Source organism: Pygocentrus nattereri, chromosome 30 (assembly GCF_015220715.1).
Source record: "Pygocentrus nattereri isolate fPygNat1 chromosome 30, fPygNat1.pri, whole genome shotgun sequence".
Lineage (NCBI taxonomy): Eukaryota > Metazoa > Chordata > Actinopteri > Characiformes > Serrasalmidae > Pygocentrus > Pygocentrus nattereri.
In genome coordinates, this window is record NC_051240.1 from 10,143,699 (window position 1) to 10,161,006 (window position 17,308).

Genomic DNA, 17,308 nt, shown 5'->3' on the forward strand with positions numbered 1-17,308 from the left:
TTCTGGAAGAAAACCTGTTGGAGTCTGCAAAAGACCTGAGACTGGGACGGAGATTTATCTTCCAACAAGACAATGATCCAAAACATAAAGCAACATCTACAATGGAATGGTTCACAAATAAACGCATCCAGGTGTTAGAATGGCCAAGTCAAAGTCCAGACCTGAATCCAATCGAGAATCTGTGGAAAGAGCTGAAAACTGCTGTTCACAAACGCTCTCCATCCAACTTCACTGAGCTCGAGCTGTTTTGCAAGGAAGAATGGGCAAAAATTTCAGTCTCTCGATGTGCAAGACTGACAGAGACGTACCCCAAGCCACTTGCAGCTGTAATCACAGCAAAAGGTGGCGCTACAAAGTATTAAAGCAAGGGGGCTGAATAATATTGCACGCCCCACTTTTCAGTTTTTTATTTCTAAAAAAAGTTTAAAATATCCAACAAATTTCGTTCCACTTCACGATTGTGTCCCACTTGTTGTTGACTCTTCACAAAAAATGTCAATTTCATATCTTTATGTTTGAAGCCTGAAATGTGGCAAAAGGTTGAAAAGTTCAAGGGGGCTGAATACTTTTGCAACCCACTGTATATAAACAGAATCCAGGAATGATATATACATGTTTTGGGAACATATGCTGCCCTCCAGACAAAGTCTTTTTCAGAGGAGGCCTTGATTATTTCAGAAAGACAATGTCAAACCACATTCTGCACATATTACAACAGCATGGCTCTGTATTAAAAGAGCTTGGGCTCTAAACTGGCCTGCTTTCAGTCCAGAGCTGTCACCACTGATAACATTTGGCACATTAAAAAATGAAAAATACGACAAAGGAGATGAACTGGTGAGCAGCTAACATCTTATGTTAATCAAAAATGGGAAAACATTTAACTTTCAAAGCTACAGCAGGTGGTCTCCTCAGTTCCCCAAAGCTTATAGTGTGCTGTTAAAAGAAAAGGTGATGAAACACAGTGGTAAAAATGCCCCCCTCCCGACTTTTTGGGAACATTTTGTAGGTATCAAATTCAAAATGGACATATATTTTTCAAAAAACAATAAAATTTCTAAGTTTCAACATTTTATATGTTGTCTTTGTGGTTTCATTTAAATATAGGGCTTACATGATTTGCACATCTTTGCATTTGTGGAAATGTGTATGCGTCTTTGTTTTTATTGTTTTTGAAGATAAAATTGTCCTGACTTTGTAAGAGAATCAGACAAAGCTAACCTACAATGTCAGGACGAGCGAAATGATTCTGAAAATTTAAAGCATTTTTACAAAATCACCATGTTTTATTTTCTTACAACTTAAAGGGTAAATCCATTTTATGCTGGTTACTGTGGTTCTCTCTGTCTGCACTTCATTACATATTGGTACTTTATTGCCTTTTTTGTGACCATTTTCCTATTTTTGTGGAGTATAAATATAAGATTACTCATAAAATCTCTTTGTCATCCATTCAGGAGTAAATAAAGCTGTCAACTCAAATGAGACAGTTGGTTGTGGATCTGCACACAAAAGGAAATAAATATAAAGAATGTAGTCAGTTGAAATTACCATTTAAAACAACCAGAGCAATAGAAAAGAGTTTGAGAAGCAAAGAACAATTGATAATTTGCCAGGAAAACTGGCAATGAAAACTGCAGTTCAGTTCAATCTTGGGGTTTTCAAATTTGAAAATCCACTGATTCCACCTCCATGACTGGAAGCTTGATGGAAGAGCTTAATGAAAGAAGCCTTTGCTAGGAGCAAGCCAGAAAATACAGTGTGTGAATTTTGCAAAATGTTATTGATGAACTTGAACTTTTTGGTCTTGTGCATCGTTGTCACTTTTGGTGAAAAGCACCTGGTGGCTGCTGTCAAATATGGTGGTGGATCACGGATGCTATGGGGCTTTTTTGTTGCCAGTGTTCCAGGGACTTTTGTGAAAGTCATAGGCATAATGAATTCTACTAAAAATCTGTTTGCCTCTGCCAGAGGGCTGAAATTTGGTTGTGGATAGACTGCAAGATAATGACCTCAGCAAGATAATGACCCTAAACACACATTACAATCCACACAGAAATGATGACAGGGACACAGAATCAGTTCTGGCCCTCTCATTCCCCAGATTTGACCCATAGTGTGTGTTACAGAGAGCAGTCCACAAGCAAATATTCTGCATAGAGCAGTGTTTCACTTGGTGTTCTCCAACCTTTCTTAGTGCTGTTATTCTTCCCAGAAGAGTGGAGTGTAAATATTTTTGAAACCTATGATTTTTTAAAATGTTTTTTTAAGTCCAGAACTAAAGATGTGCAGCTTACATGCTTAAGCCTAAAATATCAGTCATTGCATATGTGGGTTACTTCCTAGTGATTTTAGCTAATTTAGCTAATTTTCCTAAAGGACGCCAATGATTCTGAATATGGTTGTGTGTTTTCAGAGGTCACTAATGCAGAAAGGGCTTCTGTTTATTAGTTTTGTCTAAAATCTGGGTTGACTGTGACTAAAAGTGTGTTCAAGATTAATTGATTAAATGATATTGTATGTCTCAGGTTTCTAGTGAAAGAAAGGCATTGGTTGAACGGGTCAAAAGTCGGATAAGCTTGTCTTTCTAAACAAATACCTATCATGTGTTGGTGTATGTGTGCATGCCTGTTTATGAATGCTTGTGTGTTTGTTACCTGATGTCGTGCGTGTGTGATTGCATATTTCTGAACCTCCTCGTGTCTCTGTTTTCTTACAGGCTAAGGAGCCTAAAGCCGTAATTAAGGTGGATACCATCAATGCGTCTTTCCAGCCAGAGAAAATTGCCCACCCTAATGGCCTCCAGATCACATACCTTAAAGACTTCAGCACACGCAACATCTTCCTCCACCATGAAAGCAGCAAGGTTTGACACTCCCCAGAGAACTGCTGACAGAGTCGTTTTAGAGACGAGCGATCTATTTATATACTATCTGTTTCTGTCTAAATAGTTCTAAGCAGAAGTGTCCACTGTTAACACCTTAAACCCTAAAGGATGAACATGACTACTGAACTTGCATGAATAGAAAATTACAGATTGAGAGGCCTCAACAACTGAATATCATTTTTATCATTTTTGGTATTCAGTGTGTCCACTCTTTGCCTTTATTACAGCTTCCATTCTATTCAAGAGGCTAAGTTCTTCAAAGAAGTCTGCAGCGATATTTTACATCAGCTCTAAAGTTCAGTCTTAGAAGTTGTTCGCATTTTCTGCTTCTTGTGTTCCAAACAATCTCCAAAAAATTAGCGGCAGTCGTGGGCTGGAGGTTACGGAGCCAGCCTTGTGACCAGAAGGTCACCGATTCGATCACCTGAGCTGATGGGACATGACTGAGGTGCCTTCAGCAAGGCACCTAACCCCCAACTGCTTCCTGTGCGCTGCGGATAGGGCTGTGCGCTCCGGGCAAGTGTGTTCACTGTCCCCTAGTGTGTGTGTTCACTAGTGTGTAGGTGGTGTTTCACTGCATGGGTGGGCTCGATTGTGGAGGTTAAATATCCACATTGTGAGACTAATAAGGGTAATGTGGGACTTAATCTCAGTCTCGCATTTAATGACGTTGAGATTTGAGTTCTCAGAATTCCAAAAAAAAAAAAAAGATGGGAACTTTAAGTACAGTTTTTCTGATGGGGACGATTTTGGTGATCTACCAGGTCTTGCGTGGAAGTTAGAAATTTTGTTTTTATTGCTGTTTTTTCAAATATTTTCCTTCTAATTTCTCACCTGTTATGCAAATTGGTTATTTTATGTCTTATCTCATAACATCACCCGAAATAAGAATAATTTGTACTATGGCAGTTTTGACTTTTGCACACTATTGTGTATATCCATCTCTCTCTCTCTCTCTCTCTCTCTCTCTCTCTCTCTCTCTCTCTCTCTCTTTTAGGAAATAGTGGACTGGTTTAATTCTATCCGAGCAGTTCAGTTGCACTACTTAAAAGTAGCTTTTCCTGGAGCTTCTGACATTGAGGTGAGGTAATGCAGAGTTCTCACACACACTGACACACACACACACACACACACACATACATAGACACATGCCTTCACCCATGCAGTTGTTTATTTTAAAACTACCCCTCTTCTCCTTTTTACTTCCTGTTCATACCCTGAATAGATTCTTTACTCCCCCTAATTTGCTATTGTTTTAAATGCCACAGATGCTAGTCATATTCTGTTCAGCTGAAATAGCCAAAACACCTACTCACTGCAACTGTTCACGCAAACCCAGAGTTAGCAAAAGGCTTCATCTCTTCTTTCCTCTTTTCAGCTAAAACCCAAACTGACACGCAATTTCCTGAAAGAGGGATACATGGAGAAGACGGGGCCGAGGGTAAGACACTCCAACACAACTTACTAATCACTCCTAAATGAGCCTCCGTTCTGAGGTCTAAAACTGTGTGAGCTTTTAGGGGTTTAAAATAACGCATATTTTTATGTGTGAATATTATGTGTGCTTTCATGTATAACTTGGATGTTATAGCCCAGTTTGATATTGGTGGAGTGGGCCCGTGTCAAATCGGCGAGTAATAAAATGATGCGTTTTCACCATCAGAAATATTGCATACACTGTGCAAGACACATGTTCAATTTCATTTATTAAATGAATAACTCTCAGCGTGTGGGGGCCTTTAGTAGGAAGGGTTGTACTATAAGAACGTCATTTAGAGAGCAAACCTTGCACATAATTACTGAATGTTTTTACTGTAAAGGTTTGAGATTACGGATCAGGATTACTGAAGAGCATACAAAACCTGCACTGTATGCAAAAATGCAGTCTCTAAATACCATCCACGCCACCCTTGGTGAAATGACATGTTTTGTTGAATTTCTATTAGAAATTAATTCAACACATCCCCCTCTGTGAACACACTTCAGCACATTTTAATGCATAATTACTATTTATTTACTGAATTTCACATTACTCGGAGGGGACAAAGCCATAAAATATGGCTTGTAGAAAAGTTGCAGCACATTTTACATTTTCTTTTTTTTTTCCAAATATGTTAATTTAAGCAAACAAATATAAATTGTGCATAAAATAGGCAGAAATTTTCTGTGAATTCTCTGTATAGGATGTATTAACTTATGTTCACTTTGAAAATAAACAAAACATGTATTTTGATCAGTAGTGTCTGAACTGCGTATAAGATGAAAACATAAAATATAAAAAATATAACATATAAAGATAGAAGATATAAATTGTGTATATTTTATATATATATATATATATATATATATATATATATATATATATATATATATATATATATATATATATATATATAATAAAATGTGTGTGTAAACAGAAAAACTGAAAGCAGACAAACTTCATTTTTTTAATGCGTATAGTTGTAAAATTTCACTTTGTTGTGAAAATGTTATTTTGGATACCTGTTCATTCAGTACTTTAGCCTTTCAATGAGAGCCTCCAAATGTTTCTTGTAGCCAGCTAACAGTCTTTACTTCATTTTGCACTTGATTGTTTTCCTTGCAGAATGCTTGTCATTCAGAAGTATTTTAGGTCATCTTGAATGTACAGCATTTTTAGGATCTAACTAAATATTGTCAGTAACATTAAAGTCCACACAGCCCCTCGGCATAACAGATCCACCCTCAAACTTAACAGTTGGCAAGGTGTTCTTTTCATCAAATGCTGCTCTTGTTTTTCTCTATACATATCATACAGATTGTAGCTAAAGCGTTTGTAATTTCATCATATTACAGAACTTTCCTCTGGCTTATCTAGATGTTTTACATAGTTAAGATGTTGGCTTTATCTTCTAATGACTCTTACGTGTAGATGATGTTTATACAATAACACTTCACATTAGGCAAGTGCACCACTATGTCCGCACCAGCCAAATCTTCCTGTATGTAGGCAGTGATGTGGGGGTTTTACTTTGCACACCTCAGAGAATTTTCTTGGTTTTTCAAATCTCATCTTGACTTCAGCAGTTCTCCTGTTTATTAATGGCATTTGAGACAGTGACAACTGTAACTTCCTTTGCTTTATAAGAGCCAGTCTATCTTCAATTTCAGATCCCCAGTCAGCCACTTGATAAGCGCATGGCTGATGAATGTAAGAATAAATTCTAGAGAAGTTTTATGTAATTTCTTAGCTTACTGAACTTATTAAGCTCTGGAATTGCCTTCACCCCACTCATGATTAGGGCCTAATGAGTCAAATAAGCTCTGAGATCTTAAAAAAAATGTGCCAAAGAAAGATGAACATGCATCAGTAATGGCTAAAACCTAAAACAGATCAGCTTGCATCTGTCAGAACAGCACAATAGTAGCACTCTATTAACATACTAAATAGTACATTAGAGTAGTGCTGCAGAGCAGTAATGCTAAATCTCACTGGGACATTTAAGTCCTCTTATAGACTAATGACTGCCACTTATAAAGCAGAACCAGCTGAACTCTGCAAGACAGAGAGTTATCAGTTAGGTCCTTGATCTGCATAACAATGTGGTCTTATCCACTGGAGATAGGCCAGGGTGAAGCACTACTGTAGCAGCTTGTATGAATAAGCACAAAGGCAGAGCCAGATTCAAAAGCCAAAGGAATTCTAGAAACTGTGTGATGTTTGTCACAAGACATATGAGTTTCACACTCCTTTGTTACCAAATAATTCATAGTGACTACAGAATAATAGGCCTTAAGATATGTGAAGCGTGCTCAAGGCATCTAGCTTGTTATTCGCCTGTAACGAGCCTGTTATTTGCAGCCTTTAACCCTACCAAGTCTAGCATTTTGCCAGCAATACATTCAGATACTATGATGATGTCCCATGTAACTTGTTGAAATCTGCCACCAAAGGAGTTAGTGTGTTTATTTATGTAAGCCACAATAAAACTTGCTATAGTGTTTCCTATCATTGTCTGAAAAATGCACACGGATTTGTAGTTGAATACGTTGCTCATTCATAGCGCAATTCGATCAGTAATCGTTTACTACTGATTTGATCAGAGTAACAATAAATTCCAATATGTTATGTAGTATTCCGTTGGGTAGCATTGCATTCCCCAGCCTCATCAATTTGACATTTCATGATCTTTTTCATATTTTCATTTATTTATGTTCTAATTTAATCAGACCAGTTTTATCAGTGATGTGGGGGTTTTGCTTTGCATTCCTGGCCAGTCAAAGAGCAGTTCTGTCAGAGAACTTTCTAGGTCCTTTAAATCTTGTCTTGACATTTGACAATTGGACAGAGTTGATAATTGTATGTCTATTTCATGTTTTTATCCATTAATGGTCACTGTCACTTTGTATATTTGCATTATGCAAATCCATTATACAGCCATTGATTATCCCTGCGGTGTCAGCCAATCATGACTGCCAACCTAGCCACTATCTATAGGCTAATGAATGCGATATTACATAAATAAATACAAACTAACATTAGTAAAGCTCACCTCTGTTGCTGAAGTAGATTGTAAGGGAGCCAGCAATTCTATCTCTAGCCGGCACTTTTTACTTTCTCAGTCAGAGAAAAATGAGCTAAACTGAGGTAAGGCTAACTTTATCTTTTCAGCTTTTCATGCTACTCATCTGAAGAGTCATTTCTGTCATATGAGTAACACATTCTCTCTATTTTGAGAATAATTTGAGGAAAGTTATTACAGTTACATGGATATAGTAAGATAGCAGTAACATTTACCTATCTGGCTTCCTTCTGCATTTACCAGCTAATGGGAAAAAAAGCCAGTCCTCCCCAAAAATCCAGTCAAAGCAGCTGTAGTTTTGTAAAAGTTCCTTTTACCAGTTGTTAAACTAGGCAAAATGGCAAATTTTAGGACACTTTTTATGATACACACAATATATATTTTTTCTGACATCAAGTAAGTTAGAACAGACAAAATAGTGCCACATTTTAAAAACACAGCCAAAAACTATGAATCCAAGTACTTGTGTTCAACATTTCACATGTGATGCTGCATTTAATCCAGTTAAACTAATATTGTTCCTTTTATAATGCAGTTGGAAAGTGATTTTTAAGTAGTGACAGTATCCATGACGTGCTCGGAAAAGGAGATTGTGACACATTGTGATGTCATTTAATATAATTTAAAAAAATCTCTAGAGACTCAAAATCTCTAGAGACTAGTGCAGCACTGCTGTAAGATGTGAGTAGACATTTGGCTAGACTATCTTAAATGTCTAACAAATGCAACAGTGTAATATTGGTGATTAGACTTTGTGCCGAGTAAATTTGTTATCTTACAGTATATATCAGTTCCAGGTGTAATAAACCACAGTGCCCCATGTACATCTAAGGATTTATGAGTGTTAACCTGAAGGTTGTTAGTTTACTACACTGAGACACAACCAACAAAATGAAAGCCTCTGAAGTTTCAACTTTGTTAGCTCACATTCTTCATATTTCACAATAAATACAACAGCATTGAGAAATCATGTTACTAAGGGAAACGTACAGTCATATGGGAGAAAAAAGAACCCAAACCAGCCAAACCAGGGCACAGCCCTTATGTCTGGGAAATCTAATCTTAATTTCTTGTGAAAGTACCAGACATTTTGCCAGCCCATTGAACAGTGGACAGTCACAATTATATAGTCTGGACTATTATCAAGATTAGGCCCAGCCTATATTTGACAAGTGACAGGTGTGACAGATGTGGTCATGTAGGCATAGACAGAAATAGGCAGAACAGAATGTTCTAGATACGGTCACATGCATGATACAGCACACAATGCTGAATATAGTAAAACCGTTTAGGCATAACATTATGACCTTGTTTCTATGCTCAATGTCCAGTTTATCAGCTCCACTTACTGTATAGGTGCACTTTGTAGATCTACAGTTACAGACTGTACTCCATCTGTTTCTCTGATACTTTGTTAGCCCCCTTTAACCCTGTTCTTCAGTGGTCAGGACCTCCATGGACCCTCACAGAGCAGGTGGACTACAGTCCTAGATAGTAAGTGGAGCTGATAAAATGGACAATGAGTGTAGAAACAAGGAGATGGTTATAATGTTATGCCTGATTGGTGTATAGCACAGCACTAAACACATTACATAGCAACACATTCCTTCACTACAGAAAGCAAAGGTATAAGGTTTGAGGGTTTGGAAACCTCGTTGATGGAAACTGCACAGAACATGCAGAAGAACAATTTTATTATGTAGGTTGTGCTTCAAATTCTCCCTCTCCAGCTTTAAATAAGCTATTTTCTCAAAATTGTAGTGCACAAATTCTATTAATCTGCCGAGTTTAGTACATTGGAAAGTAATAAAACATTAAAACCTAAAATGTGTACCAAAAAATGTTACGGCACATTACGTATTTATAGTTTCTCAGTATGTTAAATAAATGAATAAACACTCATTAATATGTCCAGAAGCATGTTCTCTGTAGAAGACGTGTTAACATCTTTTCACATAGATAATCAACAAAACATGCCATTTGACCAGGGTGTCCAAACATATGCACACCACTGTAGCCACTTTTTGCCCCATTGCATTAAAAGGTTAAGTCAGCAGAGTTTATACTGTCTAGTTTATGGCGTGCTTGCGGTGTTAGAAGTCTGAGATAAAGTTCTAGGTGAAGATCTGATTTACAGTGCTGAACTGCAGCATGTGTGCAGTCATGAATTTTTCACTCTGTTTCTCTTTCTCCTTTTGCAGCAAACCGAGGGTTTCAAGAAGCGTTGGTTCACCTTGGACCACAGGAAGCTAATGTACTTCAAAGATCCTTTGGTAGTATCTGTTTATTTTCCTGTTCTCAGAATTACATGCAGATACACACACACCACACACACTTAAATTCCTTTTTTTTTTAAATGTTTCCTGGTGAGACAGAAGTCGGTATGCTGTGGCATATTGCCACTGATCTTGGAGCAGCTTTGTGAACCAGTGCTTACTGGACAAGTACATTTGGACTGATAAAACTGACCACAGATCAGCACTCATGGGCAGCTACTGGCACCTGTTACAGCAGTGCCAGTCAATGTGTTAATTTCCTACTAGCAAGTTGTTACTGGTGCTTGTCCAAGTCCATATGGTAAATCAGTGCCCTCATGCCTAATCAGTTTAACTGCCCCCATGTGGCAGTGATGGTGAAACCTGCATCAGTATTACCATGCTATCGCTAAGATTAATAAAACATTCACTGTAAACTACAGCCAAATGTTGTATTAATATACACACACTGACTGAGTGCTGCTTTGCTGGTGTGCAGTTTGAGTTAGTCATCCTCTAGCCCTTCATCAGCGGTCAGTTTCTGACTACAGAGCTGGTCTTGGACCACTCTGGTGGTGGACCACTCTTAACCTACCTACATGTTACTTGAAACGTCTTCTACAAGGTGCAGTTTGTAGCTCACCAATTCAAAGTTTAACACACTAGTAGGTAAAATAAAGTATAAAATGTGCCATAACTTCTGCCCAGGACACATTTTAAGTGTTATAAATGTTAAATTCAGCAAATAAACACAGTGATTGTGCATTAAATTGTGCAGAAGTGTGTTCTCTGTAGAGCATGTTTACTCGTTTTCACTTAGAAAATCAGTGTCATGTAATGGGGGTGCCCAAACCCTGCATGCGACTGTAACTCCTTGTTGTGCTGTGTATTTGGATGGCAGGATGCGTTTGCTAAGGGTGAGGTGTTCTTGGGTCACCAGGATTTGGGCTACAGCGCCAGCCTGGGCTTAACCCCAGGCGCCCACTGTAACGGTGCCTGGCAACACGGCATCACCATAAAAACACCAGAACGTAGCTTCCTGTTTACCTGTGAGACGGAGACGGAGCAGCTAGATTGGTTCAAGCACTTTAATGAGGTCATCAACACACCAATGTCACCGCAGGAGTACAGCAGTGAGTGGAAAAATGGACATCTTCTGCATCAGATTACAATATAATGAGTCACAGCCGAACTACCAAAGTATCTTGAGATTTCATCATCTGTTTAAAATGCACATGAATAATCATTCTTTTCATCACATATATGCATTTAATAGAAATACCTCCCTTGTAATTCCACTCACTGGCCACTTTATTAGAAACATCTAATTCATACTTCCACTTAGTGGCCATTTTATTAGAAACACATCCTTTATACTTCCACTCACTGGCCACTTTATTAGAAACATCTACTTCATACTTCCACTCACTGGCCACTTTATTAGAAACACCTCCTTTATACTTCCACTCACTGGCCACTTTATTAGAAACACCTCCTTTATACTTCCACTCACTGGTCACTTTATTAGAAACATCTCCTTCATACTTCCACTCACTGGCCACTTTATTAGAAACACCTACTTCATACTTTCACTTAATGGCCACTTTATTAGAAACACCTACTTCATACTTCCACTTAATGGCCACTTTATTAGAAACACCTCCTTTATACTTCCACTCACTGGCCACTTTATTAGAAACATCTCCTTCATACTTCCACTCACTGGCCACTTTATTAGAAACATCTACTTCATACTTCCACTCACTGGCCACTTTATTAGAAACACCTCCTTTATACTTCCACTCACTGGCCACTTTATTAGAAACACCTCCTTTATACTTCCACTCACTGGTCACTTTATTAGAAACATCTCCTTCATACTTCCACTCACTGGCCACTTTATTATAAACACCTACTTCATACTTTCACTTAATGGCCACTTTATTAGAAACGCCTACTTCATACTTTCACTTAATGGCCACTTTATTAGAAACACCTACTTCATACTTTCACTTAATGGCCACTTTATTAGAAACACATTCATACTTCCACTTAATGGCCACTTTATTAGAAATACCTAATTCATACTTTCACTCACTGGCCACTTTATTAGAAACATCTCCTTCATACTTCCACTTAATGGCCACTTTATTAGAAATACCTAATTCATACTTTCACTTAATGGCCACTTTATTAGAAACATCTCCTTCATACTTCCACTTAATGGCCACTTTATTAGAAATACCTAATTCATACTTTCACTTAATGGCCACTTTATTAGAAACATCTCCTTCATACTTCCACTCTCTGACAACTTTATTAGAAATGCCTACTTCATACTTTCACTTAATGGCCACTTTATTAGAAACACCTACTTCATACTTCCACTTAATGGCCACTTTATTAGAAATACCTAATTCATACTTCCACTCACTGGCCACTTTATGAGCTCCACCTGCTTGTAGGTTCACTGTATAGGTGCACAAATACAGATACATCTGTTTCTGATTGTGAGCTCCCCTCTTGACCAATTACTATTTTGATGCTGGACCTTTCTCGGCATGGCAGTGACACTGACATAGTATGTGTGTAGAGGTGGTTCGAGCATATCAGGCACAGTTGTGTTGCTGGGGGTTTTTTCAAATGTCAGTGTCACTGTCACCTTAAATACTGTCTTTACCTCAATTAAGTATCCAATTTGTGGCCATGCAACCTTAATACGGCACTCAGATCGGAAGTCATGTGCATTTTTTTCCACTGCGCGTGCGCCGTCATTCAGCGTTACCATGGCAGCAGTGCAGAACAGACGTTAAAGCCTGTAAATAGTGGAAAAGCAACATTATTTCATCTTTGTCTCACTGTAATAATGAACAGCTGAGAGCTGATCAGAGTTAGTCATCTTCTCAGAGAAGCTTCTTATGCTCGTTAGTTTGTGCTGATGATGCATGTGATTCATTCACGTGAGACGAGTAGGATTGTGCGCATGCGGGTCATTTCAGGATTGCGGTTTGTTCACATTACTTACTTAAACGAGTGTGAACCATTGTGTCAGAGAGATCGGATTTGAGCAAAAAATCGGATGTGAGCCATTAGGCTTGTAATGTGAAGATTTATTTTCATTTGAAAATCAAACAACAAAACGTAATTTGACCAGAGGTTAAAGCTTTTGCATACTACCATGTTTCTTGTTTGCATTTATTGTAATATTGCAAAGCCTGGTTAACACGTACTTACAGCCTAGATAAAGGGCTTTAAATTATTTTGCTGTTTATACAGTATTGTGTGTTTGGAAATTTCAGTGTGTGAAATAATTATGTACTATTTTTTTTTCCCTCCCAGTGGAGGCCCTCTTCAAGCACAGACACTGATGGAGCGCACCTCCCCTTTCATCTCAGTCTCTGCAGCTAAAGGCTTGAGGCTTAAAGGCTAAGGGACAGAACACTACATGTTTCAATCCATATCTGAATATTTTAAATTTCAATAAGTACTTTTAGAGCTAAAACTGTAATTATGTAGGGCAAACACGAGTCACAATTAGAAAAAGTAGAAAGAAAGTAACAGTTAATGTAAAATGTGTTTAGCCTGTTTACTGGATCACACTTAATTTGTATATTACTGTTATATACTGTAATGTGGTTATGTATTAGTTTAAACTACCAAACTATTGGTCTCACATCTCTTGTTCTACAAGTGGCACATCTTTGTAGATCTAGCCTCTCCTGTAGATTTTGAATAGTGTTTTAATTGCTTGTTTTCACTTATTGAAGTGCATCCAAGTGGTGACTTTTGTACTATGTAATATTAGGCCTTTAACTTGACTTGTTATTTGATTTATGCATCATGCCAACCCAAGTTTGTTTCTTAATCATTTAAAAAAATGATACAATATCATGGGTCACTTTAGTAATATGGAATAACAGTGCCTGTAGTACTTGTGACATTAAATGCAAGAATTAAACACAAACAGTGTCAATATTTGTAATAAATACGACGCACATTAATACACGTCTTTCTGTGTATGCTTGTTTATGTTTCTGCATAAAAGACAGTCTTAGTATTTTGGTATATACACTCACTTGCCACTTTATTGGGTACACCTTACTAGTAAAAGGTTGGACCCCCTTTTGCCTTCAGAACTGCCTTAATTCTTCATCGTATACTTTCAACAAGGTGTTGGAAACGTTCCTCAGAGATTTAGTTTATTTATTTGAGTGACTGTTGTCTTTCTATCATCTGGAACCAGTCTGCCCATTCTCCTCTGACCTCTCACATTAACAAGGCATTTTCGTCCACACAACTGACCGCTCACTGGATATTTCCTCTTTTTCTGACCATTCTCTGTAAACCCTAGAGATGGTTGTGTGTGAAAATCCCAGCAGATCAGCAGTTTCTGAAATACTCAGACCAGCCCGTCTGGCACCAACAACCACGCCACGTTCAAAGTCCCTTAAATCCCCTTTCCTCCCCATTCTGATGCTCGGTCTGCACTTCAGCAAGTTGTCTTGATCACCTCTACATGCCTGAATGCACTGAGTTGCGGCCGTGTGATTGGCTGATTAGCTATTTGTGTTAACAAGCAACTGAACAGGTGTACCTAATAAAGTGGCTGGTGAGTGTATGTGTATGCAATGTAAGTACCGTACATTATATTAATACATACATTAATGACTGTGCTTTCTCACAGAGGGAACTACCTGATTGCATTATGTTTGACGGTGTTCGTCGTCTCTGAACGCTGTTTCCTCAAGCAAATGAACAGCAGTGGTAGTAAATAAGCCTAATCTGAATTACTAAGATAAGAAATGGTGGAAAGGTGTTATTGAGGACATTATAATCCCTGACAAATGTGGAGATAATCTGAAGGGTGGTGCTGTTTTTATTTCATTCCTGAAGCTAAGATCAAACTCAGCTCTGTATCAAAACCATTAACAGGCAGATTTATGCTGGATCTAATTTAAGATGAACCTTTTCTGACTTACTGTATTTGCTAAATCATTTTTATGAAGTCTATCAAAAAAGGTAAAATCAGTTAGTTTACTAGTTGGCATTTCTTAACTTCTGCTGCTGGCATTTTGATAAATCAGTCAGATTGAACGGAATGATAAAGCCCTCACATTTGTGATCAAAATGTATTCATGCACGTATACCTTTTGTATAATTTCATTTAAGGTTGCTCAAATAAACAAAAATACAACAACATATTCAGCATCTAATATTGCCCTGACTAGCTTTACGGTTAGCTGTAGCATTATCTCATTTGAAGGCATACCTTTTAGGTAAACTATATTTAGGATGGTTTACTACCCAATTTATGCCTTTATCAATGGCTCTGCTGCTGTCTTGTTTAAAATTCAGTGAAGTTGATGAGGGCCCCCCAGTGGCAGAGTCAAAAGTTCAGGGAACCTGGAGTCATGCAAACCTGGAATTTGCCTGATTGTATTAATTTTGTTGGGTCTCAAAAATGCATGTTTGGTCTAAAAATCTTGCCAGTTTATTTTATAATGAAAAATATTTCACAAGCAAGACTTTGTGTAATTGTAAATTTTCCTTTGCGCTACTGAACTTTTTAGCTCAAGTGTTATGGAAGCTGTCAGGTAACCTGAGTTGAAAGTTTGATACGGCACACTAGGGTTTGATTCCTGCTCTGACAAGACTGCCTCATTTCTCCTTGGGCAAGACACCTAACACTGCATTCAGCTCCCAGTGATTAAAATTGTAAGTTGTCTGATATGTAAATACAGTGTAAATGGTGCATTTTATGGAAAGCAATATGTATAGTACCTACAGCATGTGCATATCATACAGTGGAAATGCATGTGTGCTTGTATCGCTGATGTCTGAAATGGCACCCTGGTGTTCAAAGCTGGGTCAGACAGCCTAAAGTGAGCATCTCATAAATCCTACACGTCATGTGCATTTGCACCTATGTGTGAGTGAGCAAGTTAAGAGGAGAGAGAGAGAGAGAGAGAGAGACAGAGATAGAGAGAGTGAGAGGCAAAGAAAAGGACAGAGAACAGGAGAGGAGTAAAGGAGGAGAGGAGAACAATAATTGTGCAGGAGAACGCAACACCAACTCTGATACTCATTTGCAGGATCGTACCTGAAGGACACAAAAGTTTAAACCTTGTATGGAAGCATTGATGGCCATCCGTATTATGGAAGAGGGTGAGAAAGGAATGCAGAACAAGAAAAGCCATGTTTGGATTTCTAGATATTCCCATTCAGTTTATAGGCCACTGAGCTTGGACACGCCAGCAGGACATTGCAAGCTTTCTACAGCACAGAACGGGATCATGGCTTTGTTTAAGACTTGTTTCTCAACATCTCTAAGAACTTGTCAACCATTCTCAAAGTTCTGTCACTGTTATTTTCACGTTTGATTGAAAAACGGGAATCTTATCCAAAGGTCAGCATCCTAGATGCCATCTGTTGGGACTCTCCATCCATTCCAAGGACTTCTGTTCCTCGAGTTGAAGGGGTGCAACTATGGACCTGTTGTAAATCTCCTGAATCTATTTGGTCTTTTCGACTGATCTCCATTTTTGTGGATCATGAGCCTGGCAAGCAACAGCAGCATCTCTGGCCCTTCAGGTTCAAACTCAGGCAGCAGCGGTGCAGGAAGTGGCTCAGGTGGAGGGAGTGTAATATGGGTAACTCCTCTTTTGGGTGCCACCCTCATCATCATGTGCATCCTCGGTGTGTCGGGCAACCTGTACACCTTGGCCATAATGCGTTCAGCTGCACTGCGCCGTGCAGGCTCGATGCATGTCTTTATTATTAATTTGGCAGCAGCTGACCTGCTCTACCTGGCCACCATTCCATTTGTGGTGTGCACCTACTTCGCCCACAACTGGTTCTTTGGTGAGACAGGCTGCCGGGTGCTCTTGAGCCTGGACCTGCTCACCATGCATGCTAGTGTTTTCGCATTAGTTGCTATGAGCCTGGAGCGCTACCGTGCTGTGGCTACCCCATTCCGTGCCCGCCGCCATTCTACCATCCGCCGCCACTGGTTGGTGGCTCTGGGAATCTGGGCTGCAGCCTTTCTCCTAACACTACCCATGATGGTGATGATCCGGTTGCGAGAGGGCCGTGCTGGACCAGGAGGCCTGGTCAAGCGCATCTGTTTCCCCACATGGAAGCTGGAGGCCTTCAAAGCTTACCTGACCGTGCTCTTCTTCACTAGCATGCTGGTGCCTGGGTTGGTCATGGTGGGGCTGTATGCCGGGTTAGCAAGACGCTACTGGACAGCACAGGCTAGCCTGACCCAAAGAGGAGGAGCAGGAGCTGGACGAAGGACAAGGCTCAAGCACAAAGTTGTGGCCATGATCTTCAGCATCGTGGTGGCTTACTGGGCCTGCTTCCTACCTTTCTGGGGCTGGCAGATGGCCAAGCTCTTTTCATCGGAGTCGCTGCGGTCGCTCTCGCCTGCTGCCCACACTTATGTCAACTTCTTTGTCACCTGCCTGACCTATGGGAACAGCTGTGTGAACCCACTCCTATACACCCTACTTACTCGCAATTACAAAGACTATTTGGCCCAAAGGGGTCAGCCCTCAGGCTCTAGTCGAGCTGACCAGGGGTCAGCTGCAGTGGTCAATGCATGA

General features: G+C 39.2%; 2 protein-coding genes across 4 annotated transcripts in view; both read left to right on the top strand.

Moving 5' to 3' along the window:
- zgc:92360 (uncharacterized protein LOC436988 homolog) overlaps positions 1–13,710 on the top strand; it is a 37,313-nt gene extending 23,603 nt beyond the window's left edge. The window contains exons 6-11 of one of the 3 annotated variants that reach the window (XM_037536352.1): positions 2,720–2,866; positions 3,885–3,968; positions 4,266–4,328; positions 9,651–9,722; positions 10,645–10,837; positions 13,044–13,710. In XM_037536352.1, the coding sequence (XP_037392249.1) occupies positions 2,720–2,866; positions 3,885–3,968; positions 4,266–4,328; positions 9,651–9,722; positions 10,645–10,837; positions 13,044–13,072 (588 nt within the window). In that variant the 3' untranslated portion in view covers positions 13,073–13,710. Of the gene's footprint in view, positions 1–2,719; positions 2,867–3,884; positions 3,969–4,265; positions 4,329–9,650; positions 9,723–10,605; positions 10,838–13,043 lie in introns of all 3 variants that reach the window. The other 2 variants (XM_017702140.2, XM_017702141.1) reach the window with 2 other exon arrangements.
- Positions 13,711–16,255: 2,545 nt separating this feature from the next.
- On the top strand, positions 16,256–17,308 carry LOC108429992 (urotensin-2 receptor). The gene has a single exon (XM_017702115.1). The coding sequence runs from the start codon at positions 16,256–16,258 to the stop codon at positions 17,306–17,308; it is 1,053 nt and encodes a 350-aa protein (XP_017557604.1).

Excerpts from the sequence above, each read along its gene's own strand:
- LOC108429992 (XM_017702115.1), top strand. The coding sequence starts at position 16,256 with ATGAGCCTGGCAAGCAACAGCAGCATCTCTGGCCCTTCAGGTTCAAAC.